Below are 25,311 nucleotides of genomic sequence, written 5' to 3' on the forward strand. Positions count from 1 at the left end.
TCCTCTCTCTCTACCTGCCTCTCTGCCTATTCGTGTCGTGATCCCTGTCTGTCAAATAAATAAATCTTTAAAAAAATTTTTTTAATCTAATAAAGCTTGTCATCAAAAATTAGGATTATTATGAAAACTGGTAATCTGATGCAAAAAAATAATTGTTCTTATTTTATTTTTTTCTAAAAGATTTTATTTATTTGAGAGAGACCGAATATGAGAGAAAGTGCATGAGAAGAGGGAGGGTCAAAGGGAGAAGCAGGCTCACTGCCAAGCAGGGAGCCTGATGTGGGACTCAATCCCAGGACTTCAGGATCATAACCTGAGCCAAAGGCAGACACTTAACCAACTGAGCCACCCAGGCTCCAGAATTGTTCTAATTTTAATCACACAAATTGCCATTAAAAATGTTTAGTTCAAGGAGACAAAAAGTTATTCTTAGCTCTCTTGCATACTTGACCTAAAAATATTTACTCAGGTAACAGCAGGAATCACGTAGAGTCAATCCTTATTATTTATAGATTCTGTATTTGTAAATTCATCTGGTTGCTAAAATTAATTTTTAAGCAAAGATCAGTCCTCTAGGGTTCACTGTCATTTGCAAACATGCTCATGCATAGAAAAATGGAAAATGCAGTTGCCCAAAGCACACATTACTCCAGCTGAGGTAGAACACAGTGATGCTTCGCCGTATTTTTCTGCTTTCATACCGCTTACAAGTACCCTTTTCTCAAGTGTATTAAGTGCCACATTTTGTGTATTTTTGTGCTTTCTTTTGGTGACTTCACCGTTTAAAATGGCCCCCAGCATAGTAATAAAGTGCTCTCTAGTGTTGCTAAGCACAAGAATGCTGTGATGTGCCCTATAGAGATAATATGTGTGCTAGATAAGCTTCATTCAGGCATGAGTTATATAGTGCTGTTGGCCGTGAGTTCAGTTCATCAATCAAGGAATGTATTAAATAAGATGTCTGTAAACAAAAACACACATAAAACAAGGTTATACATTGACTGACTGAAAAACTGTTGTGACCAGAGGCTTGCAGAAAACTAATCCTATATTTTCCCTATGGCCAATGGCTCAGTGTTCAATAACTCAGTGTTCAAAGCAATTTTATAAAACCTAACTATCACAAATATCAAGAATCAACTGTATATACAAACTTCTTTTTCAAGTTTACTATATTGTATAAAGTATTATATTGTATAAAGTTTGATATACAGAGATGTTGGCCCAAATCATAAATGAATCTTTGCAAAGTGAACACACCATTACCCAAATCAAGAAACAGAGAATAACCAGAATCCAGAAACCTCACATGCCCCTTTCCTTCCATTTTTCCCTCCTACCACCACAAAAGAAACTGATCTCTACCCTGACCTCTTAAAACCATAGTTCTGCCAGTTCTTATATCAATATTATGTTGATAAAATTCATTCATTCTGTTACTCATTGTTTAATTTTTATCACTGTGGAATATTCCAATGAATATGCTATAATTTATTCTGTTGCTGATGAGAATTGAGGCTTTTGTAAATTCTGTTAATATGAACATTCTTATACTTTTTAGGCTACAGACCTTAGAAATGTTTCCACTTAAAATACATTAAAAGCAAATTTGGGGCGCCTGGGTGGCTCAGTGCGTTAAGCCGCTACCTTCGGCTCAGGTCATGATCTCAGGGTCCTGGGATCGAGTCCCGCATCGGGCTCTCTGCTCAGCAGGGAGCCTGCTTCCCTCTCTCTCTGCCTGCCTCTCCATCTACTTGTGATTTCTCTGTGTCAAATAAATAAAAAATAAAATCTTTAAAAAAAAAAGCAAATTTAAGTTATCTATTGTCATAAGAACATCTCTAAACAAATAACTGTAAATAAAATAATGCTGTAAAACTTTGTGCAAGCTTAGCAGGCATGGTATTACTATGAAGATAATGAGGGCAAATTACAGCAATGAAATGAAAAAAAGAATACTTCAGTTTGTGTCGCTCTCGACCCGCAAGAACGACCCGTAGGCGAGGTGAGTGGCAAACTTCTTTATTCACAATCTTCAGCCGGGGACCCCCACCCAGTCTAAGACCCCCAAGTATATATCCACCAAGTGCGAACTATATCCAATCAGAGTATACCACGACTAACAAAACTACCAATCAGAAGGACTATCTATGTGCATGCATCGTGCTCGTGAGCACGTACGTGACTCCATAGGTTTTCTTTGTTCTACAGATCATGTGCCTTTCCCTTGACTCCTGGTATCTATCAAACGTCACCCGCGAATGCACTCACAGTCCTTGGGTTAATCTCTCACTCCTCCCACTCCTCAGGCCTCGCTTAGTACGTGACTCCCTGCATCTGCTCGCATTCCTTAGGCAAACTATCTACAGCCCTGGCCCCTCATGCCTAGCTTAGTAGGTGACTCCTTGCTCCTGCTGCATGGCTCTCCACAAGTTTGCAGAAATGAAAAATTTTATCCACCCAGGAAGCATAGTCATAATTCTGACATATAAAAAGATAAAGTATTTTGCCTTAAGATGGGCTGGATAACAGAGTTAATAGATTATAAGCAAAAAACAGTGATGGAAAAAATACTCAAAGGATCTCAAAATTGTTATAGCTACCCAAGTATGTTTTCTTATATATCTTACATTTCCCCCAGGATTTAACTATATTATAAAATATAATATGCAAATAAAACTAAATCTATAATTATTTATATTAAAGATTATCATACCTTATAGTATAAGCTTATATATTTTCTAAGATATTTTGCCTGTATTTTTTGGTTTTTCTAATTTAAATTCAATTAGCCAACATACAGTATATCATTAGTTTTTGATACAGGGTTCAATAATTCATTAGTTGCGTGTAACACCCAGTGTTCACCACATCACATGCCTGCATTTTTTTGAGAACCACATTATCAACAACCTATGACCTCTCTTAAAATTCTAAACGCTGAATAAAAGGGAGGGGAGGAGTCCAAATGCCTGAGAACACACATTGCACCGTAAGTATGTCCAACAATCTAACATTGTCAAATGTTAAATCATGTTTAAACACATAAATAGTTTATGTTTAAACACATAGATATGTTTAAACACATAAATAGTAGCATAACACAATCAAATTTGGGGAGAAGCAAATTTTTGATTTTACAATCCAGTTCAGTTTTCAACAATTTTTCACTGAGAATCAAGTTGAAACAGAGACCAAAATGCATATGATACAATTCTCTGTGTAAAGTTCATTATCTTGCCTAAAGTCACACCTTTTATGTAACTGGGGAAAATGCTATATGCTGGTATGCATTTATGGCAGTATACCATGTTAGTTTAAACAAAAGAGATATACTGTATCTGATTAAGTATGACAACAGGCTGTAAACTGTGTCTGAGACCTGTCAACATAAGCTAGACAAGTTCTTGATTATCCATAAAGTGGATTACAAATTCAGATCATCAAGAGATCAAAATGACTTCATTAGGAATATTTATTTTTAACACAAGCTAAACTCAAAATTAAACTGCAATGGTTCACTATAATCTTAAGTTCTTATTAATGATTTATAATTATCTCCCTTTTATTATTTGTTTGGGGCAATTTACCATGAAACATATTCTAAAAATTTGTCTATATGATCGCATAACAATATACCTTCTCTTACCTTATGTTATATCAATATATGTCACTGTATCCAGTGGTTCTCTTGAGAAAATAATTCATGAAAATACAATTATTTAACTTGATGAAGTTATGAACAATGAAAAGCTGCAAATATGTTACTTGAAATATCAGTTATCAAATGTTCAAAGGCAAAAAGAGTTTTTTAAGTGCATCCTTTGTATTGAATACTACCTAAAACAAAGTAGGGACTCAAAAAATATTAATAGGATGGATGAAATATAAGTAGGTTCATCTGTGGGAATGCATAGCTAAAAGATAAACCACATGAATATATGACAACTGTAACTCCTTTATACTCAAATAAAGATCAAATAATAAATCATAAACTGGTTAGAGTACCCAGATTTCTATAAACCAAAAAACAAAAACAAACAAACAAAATAAAACAAAAAATTTCCAGGTGAGACTGAATATTTACTGTCAAACTCATCGTTATATTTAAACATTTATCATTATTTTTCTTCAACATAATTATCTCAATGGATCTTTTTCATATTGGAGAACATATTGTTTATAGTTTAAAATGTTTCTGATCACTGGAGAGCGTAAAACCAAGAACTATAGTGTTTTCAATCACAATCACCTCTACAAGCATCCATTTGGGAAAAGTATGCCTGTTAGTTTATATGGTAATCAACACATTATTCACAGTAGAAATAAAATCTACTAGAACTCATAAGTCTATAATAATTTCTGAGACATCTTCTTTGGTGTATACACAATTGATGGCCATATGGATCTTAAGATTTGGATTGCATGCAAAGTTGTTAATGATATCAAAGGACCAGATGCTCTAAGATTATAAGTCATCAAAAATTTGTTTATATCCTTTTATGCCATATAAATAGATACTTGCTTTACTATATAATCTTTCTATATATTTGACATGAGATTATATCCTTTGGGTGCATCTGTATATTTTATCATACTAAAATGGACACCAGTTTTTATTACTAATTTATCTTTGCTTTCATCAAAAATATCTTTAAATTTATTATAGTAAAAACAGTATATCATAAAACTCCATTTTTTTTTTCAACAAAAATGTGGTTACTAATCTTCACTGGCCAAAATGATAAAACCTCAGTCAGTATTCTTAAAACATAGTGGGAACAATATTGCCTAAAAGTTTTTTTCCTGGGAAACATACGAGATAAATTTTAAATAACTTTTAAAACTAACTGCTACATAATTAGTAAGGATTATAAATGTGTTTTCATAAGTTCAAATAATGTTGACAACATTTCTTCTTTTCGAAAGATAAAATCATAAATTATGAGAGAAATGGACACTGTACATCATAGTAACTGAAGAAAAATAAACAGCCTTCATAAAACATTACTTATAAACCATAATCTAGTGGGAATACTCATCACTGTTAAGAAGTTAGAAGGATTCCAATTCTACCAAGCAAAAACTCAGCAGCACTTGAGTCCGGCTATAAAATACTTTGAGAATACCAAGTATGATCTGGTCCTCTGAAGCTTATCAGAATTTTCAAAGGAAAGTGTCAGGACCACCAAATCTCTAGCTAACTATCTAAAGGAGATGGTGAACACCTCTAAATGTGGTTTAAAAATTGAGTGTTACAGGGGTGCCTGGGTGTCTCAGTCGGTTGAGCATTCAACTCTTGATTTTGGCTCAGGTTATGGTCTCAGCGTTGTGGGATCAAGCCCTATTTCAGGCTGCACACTCAGCAGGGAGTCTGCTTGAGATTCTCTTTTTCCCTCTACCTTAGCCCCTCTCCCACTCACACGTATGCCCGCTCTCTCTCTCAAATAAATAAATGTTTTTTAAAAAGTTGAGTAAATATCATGCACTATGCACTGTCATTACGAAGACAAAAATCCCATTAAAAATAAATTTGAGTTTCCCAGAAAGGTAAAGTTATGTACCAAAATTTTTAAAAAATAAAAAATAATAGTAATAATAATCTCTGCCATATTTAACATCATCAAAATCCCAACTATTAATGCATATTTGAAATTCAATCAAGTGAAACAAAAGAGCTAAAGAGAAAAAACATTTTGCCTTAAAATGTAACATTTATATTAGATAATTTTACATACATATTAGGACAGAATTATGTCACAAAGAATACAGAATCAAAATCTATTGCCTTATTTAGGATTATAATGAACATCTTTGAATGCACACCATTAGTGTCTATATTAAATTTGGAAATACAGCAAAAATAGGTGATTCAATTAAAAAGACATTTAAAATAATAATCAGATACCACTTTATACCATCACATTAGCAAAAGGTAAAATGATGACATAATACCCAGGACTGCTGAGAGTATGGAGCCATAGACACTTTCCTGGACTATTAGTGGAGATTGCTCTGCCAGTATCTTCCAAAGTATAAAATGTACATACTTTCTGACCCCAAATCCACTTCTACGAGTCTAATAAAAATTCTCCCACATTCAAAAAGCTACTGTGTTCAAAGATGTTCACTAAAATTTAGTACTCATACCTAAAATGTCCAGTAAAAGGAATGGTTACATAAGTTATCATACATATGTCACAAACAAAAGATCCAAAATATGTCAAATACAAAAAAAAAAAACCTAGTTCCAGAGTAATATATTCTAACTGTTGTACCATATTTTTAAGATACACATTAATGTAGAAAAAAAAAAGCCATTTTTGTTTGTTTTTTAACCAGCTAACATTAAGGTTTCTGCCTGTGTTCAGGGAAATTCTCCCACAAAGTGAGATCTACAAAGAGATAAATAATCAGACATACCTAAATCTCCATGAATCTGTAGGCAACGACAAGTGGAAAGGGAAGGGAAGGGATAACAGAAGAAACAGACATGCAGAAAGAGAGACACAGACAGACAAAGAGGGAGAGTGGATTATTGCCAAAAACCAGAAGTGCGTGGAGAAAGAACAGGGCTACTCAACATTCCATTTTAAATCGCTCACCTTGTTCCACCCCTCTGCAAGCCCTGTAACGTCATCTAATCCAGCATTCATTAGTGTCTATTATATATAAACAGGAACTCTCTGTGTATGTGATGTGGAGTGAACTAGGAAAGGACCAACCTTCCATATCTGGATAGACACAAGGCTGAATCCATGTAAGATGAGTAGGAATTCAGAGCAAGACTGATCATTATATGCTTGCAGAAAACTCCTGCAGCATAGTTGATAAGGAACACAAGACAATTTTATTTAAATCTCAAAAGACAAAGTACCTTTGTTAATACCTGCATTATATACTTATGTGTATGTTTATAATTGTCTACATATGTGTCATGTGTTTATGTAGATAAAACATTATTTACCGCTATTTGATTTGTTAAAATAAAATTTCCCTTTTTATTTCATCCTACAAATATTTAAATTTCTCAGCCTTGCTCTTTCCTCCAAGGACCAAGTAACTAATGGAATTTCTGGTTTATCTTGGAGAACACAAGCCCTCCTAGCTAGTAATTGCTAGTGAAAGGAATCTCAGAAAGATAAAAAGAGATGCTCAGGCTCATTCTGCTGAGGGCAAAACATTCGAAGTCCGAGGACCTGTCCTGATAACACACAACTGAAAGCATTCACAAGGATACAAGTCTAGTATAGAGGCTGTTAAGTTACAAATGTAATAATCACCCTGTTCTATGTTCTATTTTCTGTGATAAAACCATCCTTCAACTGCTTATTTGTAATGAAGGAGTCTCTCAAGTCATCTGTAGCCAAAGAGTCCTAGCATGTCCTGGGACTAAAGCCTTTATTGAACAAATCTGCGTTTTTTTTTAATTGGTTGTCTTGTTTGATAAGTGATTGCCCTGGTAATAGAATTTGACCTCTCATTTCTATTTCTGAAGATTTAAATACCTGGAGCACAGCTTTGTTAGCCATAAAAATTTTGGAAACTTTATCTCTTTCCATTCTTCATGCATAAAGGTACAATAGGCTGACTTCTCTGGTAGATTCCTTACCTTAAAAATCAACCACATGTATTTTAAAATGCATTAACTGGATTTCATCAAAATTAAGAAATTCTGCACTTCCAAAGAGACTCTCTGCTAAGCGGATGAAAAGACAAGCCACAGACTAGAAGGAAATATTTGCAAATCACATACATAATAAAGGACTTGTACCCAGAATACATAAAGAACTCTCAGACTCAAGGGCCTGCAGTGGAAGGTGCGGTGGGGGGTGGGAGGAGCTTCCAAACTCATTAAGAAAACCCAATTTAAAAATGGGCAAAAGATTTGATGTATACTTTACCAAAGACAGACCACAAATAAGCAGGTGAAAAGACATTAGGCATCATTAATGATCAGGTAAATGCAAAACAAAGCCACAAAAGATATCCCTATACAATTATTATAATGGCTAAAACATCAAAGACTGCCCATATCAAGTGTTATCAAGGACGTGAAGAAACTGGATCTCATAAACTACTGAAGGGATGCAAAATGGTAAAACCATTTCAGAAAGCAGTTTGATAGTTTTCCAAAACTGTCCACCAGCACCCCCCATTTTTTTTAAGTCTAGCATACACCTATTACATGAATCCAAGCATCCCATTCCTAGGTGAAACCACTCAAAGAGAAAGCATACATCCATACAAAGATTTGTAATGATGCACCAGCTACGTTATTCGTAATAGCCCAAACCCGAAAACAACCCAAAGGTAATGAACAGATGCCCACATAAACAAAGTGCACGGCATAATAAAAAAGAATGAACTTTGGATACACACCAAAAAGAATAAACTGCAAAATGATTAGGCCAAGTGAAAGAAGTCATACAAAAAAAAAAAAAAAATGGTATTAATGTGTAATTATATTCATATAAGATTCTAGGAAATGCAAACTAATTGATAGTAGCAGATAGATCACAGGTTGTCTCAGGACAGGAGAAGAGGGGAATAAAGAATGACAAAAGCTCAGGCCACCTGGGTGGCTCAGTCGTTATGCATCTGCCTTAAACTTAGGTCATGATCCCAGGGTCCTGGGATTGAGCCCCACATCGGGCTCCCTGCTCAGCAGGAAGCCTGCTTCTCCCTCTCCCACTCCCCCCACTTGTGTGTGTTCCCTCTCACTGTGTCTCTCCCTGTCAAATAAATAAATAAAATCTTAAAAAAAAAAAAAAAAAGAATGACAAAGCTCAAGAAAATTTGTTAAGTGATGGACACATGTTTACAATCTTCACCCTGATGATGGTTGCACAGGTGCAAACATGTGTTAAAACTTAGCAAACTGTACACTTTAAACATGCACAGTTTATTCCATAAGAGTTACACACCAGAATTTAAACAGGAAAAGGATGATGCCAGGACACGATGATTATGCATCTATTCACCACAATGATCCAAACAAGGAAACTGTGCTGACAATGGATTCACAAGTCAGACACACCGGAAGAATTATCATGCGTGCAGGATAATGCAAACAATAAAGGACAATTCAACAAACTGCCACTGGAGACTATGTACCTGCTATACTCCAACACAGCACAAAAAGAAAAATGCAAACAAAGAAAAACAAGGGCAGATGGCAAATGAACTACCACATCACACTCTCTTTTAGCATTTAAAGAAGATACCATAACAAATCGTTACAGAAAGTTATCTTGCTATATATATTTCTTTCTTTTTTTAAGTTTTTTAAATTTTTATTTATTTGACATACAGAGAGAGAGAGAGAGAGAGAGAGAGACCACATGTAGGCAGAGAGAGAGGTCGGGGAGGCCGTGGGGGGTGGTGCGGGGAAGCAGGCTCCCCGCTGAGCAGAGAGCCTGATGTGGGCTGGATCCCAGGACCCTGAGATCATGACCTGAGCCGAAGGCAGAGGCTTAACCCACTGAGCCACCCAGGCGCCCCACTATATATATTTCTAAAAAGAAATGCCTGAGAAACAAAAATTTCAATTTCTGTTATTACTGACTGTTTTTGCCGTTCCTGACAAATGACTTTACAATGAAAATTCTGCCAATGTAACAATTCATAAGGAAAATGTAACTGCTGTGTTCACACCTATAAATATTTAAGATATCATATAACCTATTATTTTTGTTTTCAGGTAACCCCCAGCAATGGTATTTTTCCATTACTACAAAATAAAATGATACTTTGTATATTCTTCAATTGATTATCATCATATATTCATTTTAAATAAAAAGTTTTCTAAGTTAGATACACATTTTTAAGGGCATTTGCTTCTTCTAGTGACTTCCATCCTATACCACATATTATATCTTAAGTGTTAAGATGTCCAAATTATCAAGTAAACCATCTCCGATGTAATAATATTTTATGAAGAAAGGTAATAACCCTGCTTCCTTTTTCTACTTAATCCCCAAAACTGTAAGCTAAGTTTCAAGATAGTGCTCCCAGGTAAATTAAGACTGCACTATGTTTATCTAAAGAAAACCCCTTATGAGAATAGCCATATCCCAAGCAAAGAAACTTTAAGAAATTCTAGACCAAGACCAATGCAGTAAACCCTACACCAAAAAGGTTGGGGCAGGGGGTTGGGCAGGAACATCACAATTATTATTAAATGTTTGTGGTTACCTAATAGATTATTGTCAATCTCTGTAAATAAACTGTTAACTCCATGAAGACATAGATCAGGTCTACTCTAGTCCGCTAACAAAACCAAAAACATCAGAGTAGACTATGGATTTGAGAAAGCATTTCAACAGATACATGTTGCACAAATGAGTTAGTGAACCAATGAATAAGTGAATAAATAAGCAAACATATAAACAATTGACGAAGAGAACACACAAAAAGACATTCTGGAGAAAAAAAAATTTAGACTACAACTTTTCTGTCTTTTCAAGGATATTAAACACGTACTTTTTGAAATAATAGGACGATAAAAGAAAAAAGTTAGGAGAAAAAATACTAGAACTATTATTTTAAAAAAAGAATAAAAATAGTATTGTACTCTAAAAAGCAGAAATGAAATTGAGGAAAAAAATAAAACATGCATGAGAAAAAAATCATTTAAATATGTCAGAAAAAAATGAGACAAAGATGATCAGGAAGATGGGGAATGGCCAATCTCCAACAAATGGTACTGGAAAAGCTAAAGTTGGACCCATATTTTACACCATACATGAAAAAGAAATCAAAATGGATTCAAGACATAAATAAGACCCAAAGCTAAAAGCCTCCTAAGAAAACAAGGGGAACAGCTTCACAAAATTGTGGCACATGGCGATGTGGCAAAAATTTCACGGATGTGATACCAAAAGCACAGGTAACAAAAGAAGAAATGGGCAAAAAGAACTACTTGAGTAAAAAGTTGAAAAAGCTTTTCTGAATAACAATGTAATATGCATCGCATTCCTGTTTGCCTTTTCATGAGGGCATTTCTCCCTGTTAACTGACAGAGGTGTGTCTTAGCACAGGGTGCTGTAACAAAATACCACAGACTGGCTGATGATGGGAAATTTGGGGATTTCCCAGTTACGAGGCTTATATAGGAGACTTAGAGCTCAGAATTTATATCCTAGCCTTGGGAAACAACGCTCTGTGAATATCTTCATGTTTCTGCTCGCTCAGGGCTTTCTGAGCACAGAGCACTGGTGCCTCAGTGAAAGGACACGTGGAATGGTGCACATTCTTTGGAAGTTGAGTATAGACTGTTACACTGTTTATGAGCACCAAAAAAAAAAAAATTTTTTTTTTTTTTTGGAAGGAAACGCAAGATACTTTTAACTCTAAAAAGTTGCAAGGAGGGAAATGCAGTTAGGGGGTAGGGGGTTACCTGGAAGGGAGACAAAGGGAATTATTAACTACCACTTTATTATTTTTTTTAAGATTTTATTCATTTATTTGTCAGAGAGAATGAGAGAGAGAGAGAGAGAGAGAGAGAGAAAGCAGGAGGTGAAGCAGGCAGAGGGAGAAGCAGGCTCCCCATGTAGCAAGAAGGCCCAGGTGGAACTCGATCCCGGGACCCTGGGAACATGACCTGAGTGGAAGGCAGATGCTTAACCGACTAAGCCACCCAGGCGTCCCTAACTATTGCTTTAACCGCCAATTTCTTTCAACAGTTAATAGTATTGTATCTATTACCACACCTATCAAGAATCATCAGTTTCCCTCTCCTCCTTTAAAGGCAGACTCTTTGACTCATGAAATTGTGTCTTTTTGTGGATTGAGTTGTTCAAAAGGTATGAACAACATGTGGGCCATAATAAAATTTTTCAATATCTCACTGACATTCAATACCTGTTACATAACAATTACCACCTAGATATGAGAAAATATGTGTAACTCTTTCTAATCTCTCTTAAGAAAGGTATATAAATATATGTAAAAGATCATATAGGCAAGTCTAATTTAAAATCACAAAAATGAAGTCTATTTAATTAATTCCCAGAGATAAATCATACCAGTGACTGAAAAACATATTGTTCTAATATTGGATGCTTACCCCAACTGCTCCCATTTTCCAGACTGGCCCTAACACTTCTTCCTCCACACACTCTCAGACAGGAGCCTCTAGATCCTTCTCTGTAATTAAGATTATAGATTAATTCTTTCATCCCCTTAATACCAACATTGTATTTGACATAGAAACTTTAAACACATATGTCAGAATTCTTTACCAGGCCCTTGAATGCTAGCTGTGTGATCTCAGGCAAGTTACTTAACATCTCTGTGTCTCAGTTTTTGTTTCTACTAAATGAAAATCATATTAAATTATCATGACAATTAAATGAGTCGATATTCGCATTTAGAAAAGTGACACATAATAACTAATACAAGAACGTTTGGGAAATTAAATTAATTAAGAACAGAGTAACAGCTTCTCAACTTCTTAAAATATTTCTAGCATTTGGTGTCCAGAGATTCATAAGCCCTTCTCCCAAATCTGAAATCGCCTTTGACTTTTATACTTAGGGCCTCCAATCTTTTTTTAACTTGCTTCTTTTTCTATAAGCATTTAAACAACTAGTACTCAAGAAACTAAAGAAAAAACAGGTAAGTTGGACTTCACCAAAATTAAAAACTTTTTTGCATCACAGAACACAATTAGGAAAATAGAAGAATACCCCAGGGAAAAGAGGAAGTACTTGCAAGTCATATATCTAATATGGGGCATTCTACGAATATTTAAAAAATGCTTTAAACTCAATCATAAGAAAAACAAAATACCAAGGGACAACTGGGTAGCTCAGTCCGTTAAGTGCCTGCATTCAGCTCAGGTCATGATCCCAGGGTCCTGGGATCAAGCCTTCCACAGGGCTCCTTGCTCATCAGGAAGTCTACTTCTCCCTGCGCCCCTACCCTCCACTAGTGCAACCTCTCTCTATCCTTCTCTCTCAAAGAAAATCTTAAAAAGAAAAAAAGCAAAATAGCGAATTTAAAGATCAGCAAAGCACTTGAAAGCCATTTCTCCAAAAAAGATACACAAATGACCAATTAGCACATACAAAGATGATGCTTGACATCATTAATCACTAGGGAAACACACACATACACGTGTGCACGCGCGCACACACACACACATACAAAGACATAAGTAAGGTTGGCCCAGAAATGGAGAAATTGAATCATTCAGGCATTCATGCATCACTAGAGGAAATATAAAATAGTGCATCAGCCTTGTGAAATACTTTGGCAGTTCCTCAAAAACTTCAAACAGTTACTAAATGACCCAACAATTCTACTCTCAGGTATGTACCCAAAAGAACTGAAAAAAGGCAGGCACACAAAAACCTACAGACAAATATTTATAACAGCCTCATCTGGGGTGCCTGGGTGGCTCAGTGGGTTAAGCCTCTGCCTTCGACTCGGGTCATGATCCTAGGATCCTGGGATTGAGCCCCACATCAGCTTAGCAGGGAGCCTGCTTTTCCCTCTCCCTCTGCCTGCTGCTCTGCCTACTTCCGCTCTCTCGTGCTCTATCAAATAAATAAATAAAATAATTTTTTTTTAAAAAAGCATCATCACAAGAGCCAAAAAGTGGAAACAAACAAAATGTCCATCAATGGATTAATGATAAACAAAATGTGGTATATGCATATACTGGAATATTACTCAGCCATAAAAAAGAGTGGAATACTGACATGTGCTACAACACAGGTCAACTCTGAAATATCTGTGGTTCAGTCACAGAAGCCTGACACAGAGGCTACCTACTGTATAATTCTGTCTATAGAAAATATCCCAGAAAAATCTACAGAGACAACAAACAGAGCAGTGGGTCACCTGCATTTGTGAATGGGGGAAGGAAAAAGGGGACTAACAATGGGTACAGAGCTTTTGGGGGGAAAGGAACTAAAAAACATGAAAATATTGTGGAATATGATAATGGTGACAGTTATACAACTTTGCATATATACTAAAATCCACTGAACTGTACACTACAAAGGCCTACCTTTAAAGGTTGTGAATTACATGTCGATTTTAAAATACCTAGTGCAGCAGTGCTTCTCAAACTTTAATGTATAGAAGAATTATCCAGATGTTTTGTTAAAATATCGATCCTGAGTAATTCTAAAGTGGCACTTGATATTCTGCATTTCTAAGTGACTTCCTAGTGATGCCAGTGCTGCTGGTCCATGAACCACACTCTGACAAGGAAGGCAGAGCACCTCCTTCCACAGTCTGCTGTTGTATACCTCTACCTGACTTATTCCATTTGAGAATAATAATGCCTTTCATTTCAGGCACTACATTAGACAAATGATTTGTGACATAAAACCATAAATTTAGGTTATTGTTAAAGTAAATTCAATACAAAAATTTTTTTTAATTAGCAAATTCTAGGAATAGCCTGAAATGCTGAATTAGAATGCAGGAGAAGCAGATTATACCTCTGGATCTCCCCATAACTGGCTGCGACTTCAGCAGAGTCATTTATTGCTGGCCTTTAGCTTCCTGACTTCTGAAATGCTAAGAATTTATTAATCTTTAAGATTCCTTCTGGGGGGCACTTGGGTGGCTCACCGCATTAAAGCCTCTGTCTTCGGCTCAGGTCATGATCTCAGGATCCTGGGATCGAGCCCGCATTGGGCTCTCTGCTCAGCAGGGAGTCTGCCTCCCCCTCTCTCTCTGCCTGCCTCTCTGCCTACTTGTGATCTCTGTATGTCAAATAAATAAATAAAAATCTTAAAAAAAAAATAAAGAACTCAATGAGGAACAGATGGAAATAGGGAAGCGATGAATTTCATGCACATATTTCTTTTTTATTTTTCTTTTTAAGTAAACTCTAGGCACAACATAGAGCGTGAACTCACGCCCCTGATTTCAAGAGTCATATGCTCTCTCGACTGAGCCAGGCAGCCTCCCCTCATGTAGAGATTTCTGGTAACTTTCTTTAAATTATCCTTTCACATATAGCAAGTCATAATTCCTATCAATTTATGTTCTACTACCTGGAATGATATACCCAACAGAAGCAAGTTAACTCAAGTTCTATATATAAATACAATGCCATCTACAACTTGGAGATAAGCCTCATCACCCATGAGGAGAACACAACATTCCAACACATGAGCCAGAAGAGATCCAGAGGTACAGATACAGTCTATCAAAAACAAAAAACAAAAAACAAAAAACCATGAAAGATATGTGAAGATCAAAAAAGATCATCGATGCATTATAAACCCCTGGCATTCTGCATTTAACATTCAACTCTTCTTACTATGCCCCAAAGATCTGAAAGTTCCATGACATGAAATACTTACTTTGTTACTAATTTAAAGCACATTTATTGAAAGACACAGTACAGAAGTCACTTAACAAACAATAAGTAAATTACGCTATTCAGACTCTATATCTCAAACAGGTTGTATTGTGCACTCGTTTTCCAGAATCTTTTATAAATTAGTCAATGAAATAAAAAACGAAACAAAACAAACAAAAAATCTGTTTCTTTTGAAAAGGAAAAGGGTATTAAAAAAATAAGCCAACTCCCAATGCTGGTAATAGAAGTAAACGAACATGAAATTCTGGAGAGAATTAAAAGATAATCTGAAGAAAACAAAAACACTAAACTTGAAAAGGCATCTGCACTCCCATGTTCACCACAGTATTATCGACAGTAGCCAAGATATGGAAACAATCTAAGGGTCCATAGATGGATGAACGCATAAAGAAAATGATACACACATAAACAGACAAACACAGTGCACATTATTCAGCCACTTAAAAAAGGAGATCTTGTCATTTGCAACAACATGGATAAACTTGAGGGCATTATGCAAGGTGAAATAAGTCAAACAGAGAAAGATAAACACCATATAACCTCACTCACAGGTTGAATCTTAAAAAAATAATAATAATCTAAACAAATGAGCTCCTAGACACAGAGAAAAGATCAGTGGTTGCCAGAGGTGGAGGACAGAGGGGAGGCGAAATGGGTGAAGTGGGGTCAAAAGGTACAAGCTTCCAGCAGGTAAGTCACAGGGATGTAACACAGAGCATGGCAAATATGGTTAATAATACCATACTGTACATGTCAAAGCTACTAAGAGAACAGATCTTAAAATTTCTCAGGTGCCTAGGTGGCTCAGTGGGTTGGGCCTCTGCCTTCAGCTCAGGTCGTGATCTCGGGGTCCTGGGTTCGAGCCCCGCATCGGGCTCTCTGTTCAGCAGGGAGCCTGCCTCCCTGTCTCTCTGCCTACCTCTCTGCCTACTTGTGGTCTCTCTCTCTCTCTGTCAAATAAACAAATAAAATCTTAAAAAAAAAAAAAAAGTTCTCAACACAAGAAAGAAAACACTTGACAGATGTTAGACTTAGGTCCTTTTACAATAAACACAAATATCAAAGCATTGTGTTGTACAGCTGAAACTAATACAATCTTCTATATCAGTTAAAAATTTAGAGGATAATGATGAATTTGAATTAGGCAAAAGATTAGATATGTAACATAATCCAGTCTGTAATAGGTCTATGTAGACACAAGAAACAGCTTTCATGAAAATGTTTTAGTCCCTGGGTTCTCCCAACAGTGTTCAGCTTATCAAGTGAGAAATACAGCTTTAGTGGAAGTTTTAAAGGCAAAAGAGCAAGGATATGCAAATAACTCACTGGAAATAAGTTTATGAAGAAAGGTGGGAGCCTCTACAAACATTTCCATATTCATCTTGAATTTATTACTAGCCAACATCAAGAGTCTCCTGTGTAAAATTCTTCTGAGGGAAGAGATTCACTGCCAAATGGTCTGGATATATTAGAAATCCAGATTAAGAAGAGGCCAACTTAATGGGTTTGTATTACAATTCTTTTATTCATCAGTTAAGTACAAAGTTTACATATGGTTATTCTCTTATTTAGGGAAAGAAGACTATATATTTTTTTCTGTAAAGAAAGCAATACCTTGGATTTTAATGTTGATTTTTTTCTTTCTGCCATTTTTTTCTTATGTATTTGCAGCAAAATGTTTATACTACTATAGAAAATGAATGAAGCAGCTAAACCAAGACTAACAGTTAAGACAAATTTATGCAAAAAGCAGGTGTGTGAGTATATGTGTACTGATGAGATGAAAAAACTGACAAATTACATTTATAAATAAAATCTAATTAATTTATACATTATTTATACATTTGAAGATTTAGACAAGTACTGAATTTTCATTGTACATTTCAGTCTTTCCCTTGGTGAACAAAACCGTAAGAGAGAATTATATTAAAATACTACTCTACCACACTAATTTTGAATGAGCCAAGAAATATATAAACAAACATGCTTTTACAAGTAAACAACTGATACATAGTGGTCTGGTTATCTATGGGTTTTTGGTCTGACCATCCCTGCTTTTAAATAGTCCTGATAACACCACCTCACGTTCTTGGAGAAATTTCCAGATTCATGTGGTCCTGCTCTTATTAGTTGTACCACCATCCTCCCCACGCCCAACAATGGGACAATCCAGGATTCTGCCCTTGGAAGGAGAAATCATCTTTCTGTTGAGATAAATTAAGCCACGGGCACCTGGGTGGCTTAGTGGGTTAAGGCCTCTGCCTTTGGCTCGGGTTATGATCCCAGGGTCCTGGGATGGAGCCCCACGTCAGGCTCTCTGCTCAACAGGGAGCCTGCTTCCTCCTCTCTCTGCCTGCCTCTCTGCCTACTTGTGATCTCTGTCTGTCAAATAAATAAAATCTTAAAAAAAAAAAAAAGATAAATTAAGCCAGTAAGAGGCTAATCTGCTGCTTCCTACAGATTTCTTCCAGTAGCACAGAAGAAGTCAAAAATCAAACCCAATGCAGAGGGCAGCAGTCCTCAAAAACAGAGAGAGCTGCTTCAGAACCAGATCCCAGGCAAGACAGAAGCCACTCCTACTGGTTCTCAGCTTCCTAGTGACATGACCTGTATACTTTCTTTTTTGTTCAAGTTTGAATTGAAACTCTGTCGTTAATTACCCGTGCACAATTCATGTTACAAGAAGTTAAGTTATCTTAACTGTACACTCACTTATTAAAGCCGGGCCCCTAGGAAAGTTTATTGCATAATAAAACAAAAATTCTTTCCAGAAAAGCTGGGGAATAGTTACTAATTAAATAAAAATCATTATATACGAATGGGAAGTTTTTTAAGAACGGGAGAATATATTAAAAATAAGCATATCTTTTTAGTGTTACAAAAGTAACAAAAAGTGAACTATAAGAGGTAGTTCAGAACTTACTATAAAATCACTATAATTATCAACATCATTTTATAGATGTCTAAAGGTAGGCGTTGTTACATTCAAAAATCAATTCTCTCTTCACCTCAACTTAGCTATCTGTGAATATGTAAGTGTATGTATACATATAAAACTTTTTTCTTTTAAAGAAAGAGTAAGTATACAGATTTCACTGGTTTTTGCAACAACTTCCAGAAAGTGGGTTGGTTTGTCTAACCAACCCACACTCATATATTTGGGCTATGTATTGTATGACACTCTAAAAAAGCATACGCATTATTATTCCTAAAACGACCCATATTTCCCATGTATATTAAGATGAAACTATCTCAGAATATATGAGTTTTTATAAATTGTGTTGGGCTTTAAATCACTATTTTTTTTTATTTCAAGCAAAAAAAAAATTTTAGGAAAAAATATTTAGAAACAGACACTTTTGCTAGAGCTCTTGCCAGAGCTAGCAACATTTCAATTTAAAAAGTAAATTTGGATACCTATTCCATAACTCTGAAGAGGTTCAGAAAAGCATAAAATACACACAGAGAGACTGATAAGGCAATTAAAGAATAATGGTAAAACTTCAGGGCATTCAAGGGACCTTTGTTACAATTCTTGAGACTTTTCTGAAAGTTTGAAGCTCTTTCAACATAAAAGTTGACATCTTAGTATCACATTGTTATATAATTACCAAGGTATTTTATAAATACATTTATTTTCTAATGGCCCATTTTTTGGAGATTTTTCACCTTTACCTTTTTCATTTCTAAGAACTCTAAGCTTACGAAGCCTTTATCTGATTCACAGATTTCCAGAAAGCTATCTGCCTTTCACTTTAGCTTATGGTGATATTTTCTGTCATATAGTCAAATCTAGCTAATGTTTCTTTTAAGCACTTTATTTTATCTGATGGTCATAATAGGCCCATTTCCAGGCTAAACAAATATCTACTTATATTTGCTTCTAGCTTAGAAAAATGAGAAAAGGAAAAAGTGATTAAAAAAAATATATGGTATAGTAGGATGGGAAAATTATTTCATTTACCTATGTCCTTAAAGAAGAAAATGAATTTGGTAAAATATTTATTTTAAAGTATCTTTTAATCTTTGTAATATGACTTTGTAATTCATTGCTATGGTACTCATGTACTCATGTTACCACAAAATGAAAGATGCAGACACAGCATAAGCAAGAAAAAACAATTCAAATATTTGCACCAAACCTACAGACATAAGACTTCCATAAACTTTCTTTGTATGTTGGACAATATCTAATTGTAATGTCAACATAAATTTTGTCTAAAATGTGCAGCAATCTAACAGTATCCCTGCCTTTTAGGAGTTGGTTCTTGTGGATCATGGTATATTCACAAAGCCAGATAAACCTACGGAAGCTATACTCGGTAAATATCCTTGATGGAAGCTTCCCTTTCAGTATGCTGCTCTGGTTAAGAAAACAGCGTTGGCTCAAAACTAGATCGGTTAAAGACGCAGCTCTGCTCTGAAATAGTTGTGTGATCTAAAGCAAGGTACTGAACGCATCTGTGTGTCAGCCTCTTCTTGTGTTACCTAAGACAGTAACAATACTCTGGGGATGACTTAAGCAAGTTAAGACACATAAACCACTTGGAATTACGACTGGTTCATTCAAAGCACTCAACACGTCAGCTGTTTTTTACATCTGTTTTGCGTAGATGAGTCTCATCTAAAAACCGTATCTGCATTTTAATCAAAGGGAATGAAAACTACGAAGAGTTTGAGATTAGAATCTCAGAATCATGATTCCACTGTTATTCGTCACCAAGTGCATGTGTTGTTATACACATAACAGAACAGATAAATATATAACACAAAAGCTACTAGAAATGCAGAGCCAACTTCATTTAAAAGACATGAACAGAAGCTTTTCAAATACCTTTTTCAGAATTAAATACTTCATGTATGACAAAAATAAAAGTGCAATGAAAAATTTGAGAATGTGAATTTTTTTTTTTTTTTTTTTTAGATTTCATTTATTTATTTGACAGAGAGAGAGAGAGATCACAAGCAGGCAGAGAGGCAGGCAGAAAGAGGAGGAAGCAGGCTCCCCGCTGAGCAGAGAGCCGGATGCGGGGCTCGATCTCAGGACCCCGGGATCGTGACCTGAGCCAAAGGCAGAGGCTTTAACCCACTGAGCCACCCAGGTGCCCCGAGAATGTGAATTTTTATAGTGAATTTTTTATAGTCACAAAACAGATACAAAAATTTGCCATTTACTTACCCATACAAAAATCATAAACATACTCAAAATATTGTAGGCAGTGTTCTTTTATCACAATATAACAAAATAAGAAATACAAATAAAAGAGACAAAAATCTTGTAACACCTGAGAATTAAGAAGTCATTGATAGGGCAAGTGGGTGGCTCAATAGGTTGCTTCAACTCAAGTCATGATCCCAGGATCCTGGGATTGAGTCCCACATCTGGGCTCCCTGCTCAGTGGGGAGTCTGCTTCTCCCTCTGCCCCTCCCTGCTGCTTGTACGTGTTTACTTGCTCACTCTCTCTCAAAAATAAATAAATAAAATCTTAAAAAATAAAAGAAGTCATCAATAATCCATGAGTAGAAAGAAATCAAAACTAATTACAAATCATATCAGTGGTATAGATATAAGTATACATCAACCCAAAATTATAAGCTACAATGAAAGTAACATTAAGAAGAAATATTATGAAGTGGGGGGGGTGGGAGGGATGGTGTGGCTGGGTGATGGACATGGAGAGAGTATGTGCTATGGGGAGTGCTGTGCATTGTGTAAGACTAATGAATCACAGACCTGTACACCGAAACAAATAATACATTATATGTTAATTATTAAAAAAAAAAAAAAAACCGGAAGGGACACATAAATCAAATGTAGTCTGGGACCACTAAGGAGGTCCAATCAAACCCATCCATTGTCTGATGGACCTCATTTCCAATTCGGGTTTCTTACCATTAACAAACCCAGAAAAAGAAGAAATATTACAGTCTTCTCTCCTTTTATTATTAAAGAAGGAACTCACTAATCTTACTAAAGGAAGAAAATACACAGTAAAATCTTACAAAAACATAAAAATGAGCTGAAAGTGGTGAAAGAAACTGATCAAGATAAAAATCACAGATTAAGGAAAAAATGAAGTACAATAGCCATTAAAACAATCTAAAGGCTAATACTTTTAAAAGCTAAATAAAACAGAGAAACATCTTTTGAGTATGCTCATAGGGAAAAAAGTGTGTGTGTGAGTGATTAGAAAGGACAAAAGACATAATTCAGAATAAATTAAGTATGTAAGAATATATTCAGGTATATGGCAACCAATTTGTTAACTCAAGGGAAAGGAATAATTACCCCAAAAAGATTAAAGTTTTTTTAAAAAGTTATTAAAAAATCAAACAGAAGGAGAAAGCTTGAATAATTTCCATAAGAGCTTAAAAGAAGGGTTTAAAAGTTATCATTTTTAAAAAGACCAGGAACAGGTGGTTTCACCAATGAGTTCATTCTAGTTTTTAAAAAGCAAGAATTCCAATATTATTTGAACTATTCCAGGCCATAGGAAATACTAAAATCTCTCCTATTCATTTGGTGAAGTTAAGACTATCTTAGTACTCAAACCTGATAATAGAAGTATAAAAAATACATAAATTATAATTCAATGGCCTCAAATAAAAATTTCAGCAAAATATCAAAAGGAGAATATAAAATGATCAAGTGGGGTACATTCAATGAATACAAGAATGGCTCACTATGGGAAACGTACCATCATCAACAAATTGAAGGATAATCTAATTATAATAATAAATGACAAAATAGTATTTCATAAAAATTAAGTCATTCCTAATAAGAAGAGGTAATTTAGTTACCATACAGAAGTATTTAAATATAACACTTCACAAAAACATTAACAGATATAGAAATAATTAATCCTTAGACTTCACCGATTAAATGTCTGAGATACTCTTACTATAACCAAATGCCTAAATTAAGGTGAAGTTTGGTGGCAGGAATTGAAAAAGATGAACAGGGTTCAAACTTTCTACATATACATAGCAAACACACATACACACATATACATATCTATGTACATGCATTCACACACATAATTATTACCAAATCCATACATAAAAAACATATGTGTAGCTCCTCACAGAAAATATATACAACATACATAATTATACATTTGTGTTTATTCTACATTAAAATACTAGTTTACCTGTTTGGGGAGTCGGAACAAAGAATTCTTATAGAAAATGTCCTTAGCCTGGCTCCATGTACCATCGATGATGATGATTGTGGAAGGATAAATAGGAGATTCTAATATAAATTCTTCCAAATTAGCAGCTTCGGCCCCTGGATATAATATTAATGTATCAGACTTCCGACAAATAGTTGAAAGTTCAGGATCTCTAAAAATTTAAAAAGAAAATCCTCTGTTAGCTTGTGAGGGGAAAAAAGAAGTTTAACTACTCTTATTGTAGTTCCTTCAAAAATACACATGAAAGCATTTTGGTACTGGAAATGTAAGAAAGAGTCAGAAAGCCTCTGTCTGCAAGCAACAAAACAACCTTGAAGGGAAGGAAACAAGTTAGAGAGTCTATTGAAGACAATAAATGGCATCTTCAAACTGATTAATGGCATCTACAAAAATGTACATCAAGATCTTATTTTACAATGTCCCTTGAGATTGGGATCAAAGTGAAATATTGGTTTTCACCACTCCTAATATACATTGTACTGAGGTTTCCAGTTATTGCAATAAAGCAAGAAAAAAAAATAAAAGCCATAAAGATCATTTGCAGGTGATAGTACAACTTGAATAGAAAGTTCTAGGGAAGCTACAAAACAATTCCAATAAGTAGCAGATAAATTTAGAAAGTCACCTGATATAGGGTTGGTACACAAAACCCAATTGTTTTCTTATATACTCGAGGCAAAAAATTGAAAGTAAGTATTTTTTTTAAGATTTTATTTATTTATTTGACAGACAGAGATCACAAGTAGGGAGAGAGGCAGGCAGAGAGTGAGAGGGGGAAGCAGGCTCACTGCTGAGCAGGGAGCCTGATGTGGGGCTCGATCCCAGGACCCTGGGATCATGACCTAAGCTGAAGGCAGAGGCTTTAACCCACTGAGCCACCCAGGTGCCCCTGAAGGTAAGTATTTTTAAACTCCACTTATAAAAGATACCAAAAGCAGTAGGTCTCTTAACCATTCCTGAATGGTTACATCATGTACTCTTTAAAAAAAACTTAAATTAACACCATTCAATTGCCAGATTAATAATTAATTAACAATATCAACTGGCTTTAGTTTAAAATCCAATAGTGAATAATAGTTTACTGACTAGGCACCATATTAGGCTCCAAAGGAAAAAAACAAACTACTTAATATAATAGATTCAAAATGGGATGAACTATTTGAAAACACATCAAGATTCTCATCCACAACATTGGGGGAGTTTTGCTACGGTGAGGAAAATAATAATAATAATAATTTTTTTAAAAAAAGATTCTCAACCACAAACACGTTGGTGGAGCTGTTAGATAGCCAAATGTCAGGAATGACCCAGATAGTTTAGATACTCATCTAAATGAAATGAAATAAACTGCAATGAAATAAACTGGATCCAAGCTGGCAGATGGATCAAGTTTGGATATACCTACATCCACCCACAAATTACAAAGAGACTTTATGTGAAAGAAATGTCACAAAGTAAATGATACACACGCTCGCCATGCAAAGGGCTCTGGATCTCATGTGCATTCCTAATAAAATGGCAAAATTCACACCAAGCCCAGAGCAAATCTCATCTCTGAGGGCAAGGCAAAGAAAATTTTATATGAGAAGTGTTCCTAAACAATAGTTACCAAGAAGGGAAAAAATGATTTTATAAAGTTCTAACATGATATTATTTTCATAATTTGAAACTAAATAAAAAGGAACCCAAAATAATAAGGGAAGGGAAAATTCTGGTCAATTCCCTGGGATGGGAGCTAGTACTAGCCTTATTTAGCATTTTCATAAGTGGACTGAAAAACAAATCCCTATATTTTCAAAAGAAATTAAATTTTGCATCTAAAAATATACTTAACTGTGCAGGTGGGATCAAAATAATTAGTGAAGGCTTTGTGAATGGGCAGAAAAGCAAAAAAAAATGCTTCAAAGATAAAAGATTTGCAGAAAAACTTAAATATATACATAGTATTTAATATAAATTTATGATAATGGGTTATATAATAAGATCCAAGAACATTGTATGTGAAGTAAGATCCAAGAACATTATAGAACTGTCAGTGAACTTATCAACTAATGGGCTGCTGCCCCTAAAAATACTGGGCCTCAATCAAAGAGTTATTTTAAACATGACAAGAAAAGGCATCCTTTAAAAAAGATATGATCTGGGGAGCCTGGGTGGCTCAGTTGGTTAAATGTCTGCCTTCAGCTCAGGTCATGATCCCAGGGTCCTGGGATCATGACCTGAGCTGAAGGATCAAGTCCCATATCAGGCTCCTTGCTCAGCGGGGAGTCTGTTTCTCCTGGAAATGCTTGCCACTCCCCCTGCTTGTGCTCCTTCTGTCAAATAAATACATAAAATCTTAAAAAAATTTTTTTTAAATGTGATGTGCCTATAACAAGAATACTAAATACAGTACTAGTCATCATGCCTTAGGAAAGCCTTAATGGGCAGGAATTGGATAAATATGTGTTCATTTACATAAATGTATATCATATATAATTGTTAATTTAAGAAAAGAAAGAAGAAAAAACACAACTAAATCTAATACAAATCCTCTAAAATGAAATAAACAGTAAATACATGTCTTTTAGACTCAAAATATATTCCTGTAGAACTGAGATAATTCCTCTGTTTATTACATTTTGGCCTGTGTTTTCTGAGGGTGTTTTTGTTCATGTTTTGATTTGTCCTGTATTATTTTGAGGAAGAAGGCAGAACTTAATTTTTTTTTAACCTCTTCCAGTGTACCATGCTCTGGATCTGATGGATAAGGTGAAAGAAACCACT

The 25,311-nt window shown here is 35.2% G+C and overlaps 1 protein-coding gene across 2 annotated transcripts in view; it reads right to left on the bottom strand.

The window, feature by feature from the left end:
- The window catches only part of DTWD2 (DTW domain containing 2), a 101,939-nt gene that overhangs the window by 48,519 nt on the left and 28,109 nt on the right, over positions 1-25,311 (bottom strand). For both annotated transcript variants that reach the window (XM_032335416.1, XM_032335414.1), the window contains exon 4: positions 22,504-22,696. In XM_032335416.1, the coding sequence (XP_032191307.1) occupies positions 22,504-22,696 (193 nt within the window). The remainder of the gene's footprint in view (positions 1-22,503; positions 22,697-25,311) is intronic.

This window comes from Mustela erminea, chromosome 3 (assembly GCF_009829155.1).
Source record: "Mustela erminea isolate mMusErm1 chromosome 3, mMusErm1.Pri, whole genome shotgun sequence".
In the NCBI taxonomy this organism is placed as follows: Eukaryota; Metazoa; Chordata; class Mammalia; order Carnivora; family Mustelidae; genus Mustela; species Mustela erminea.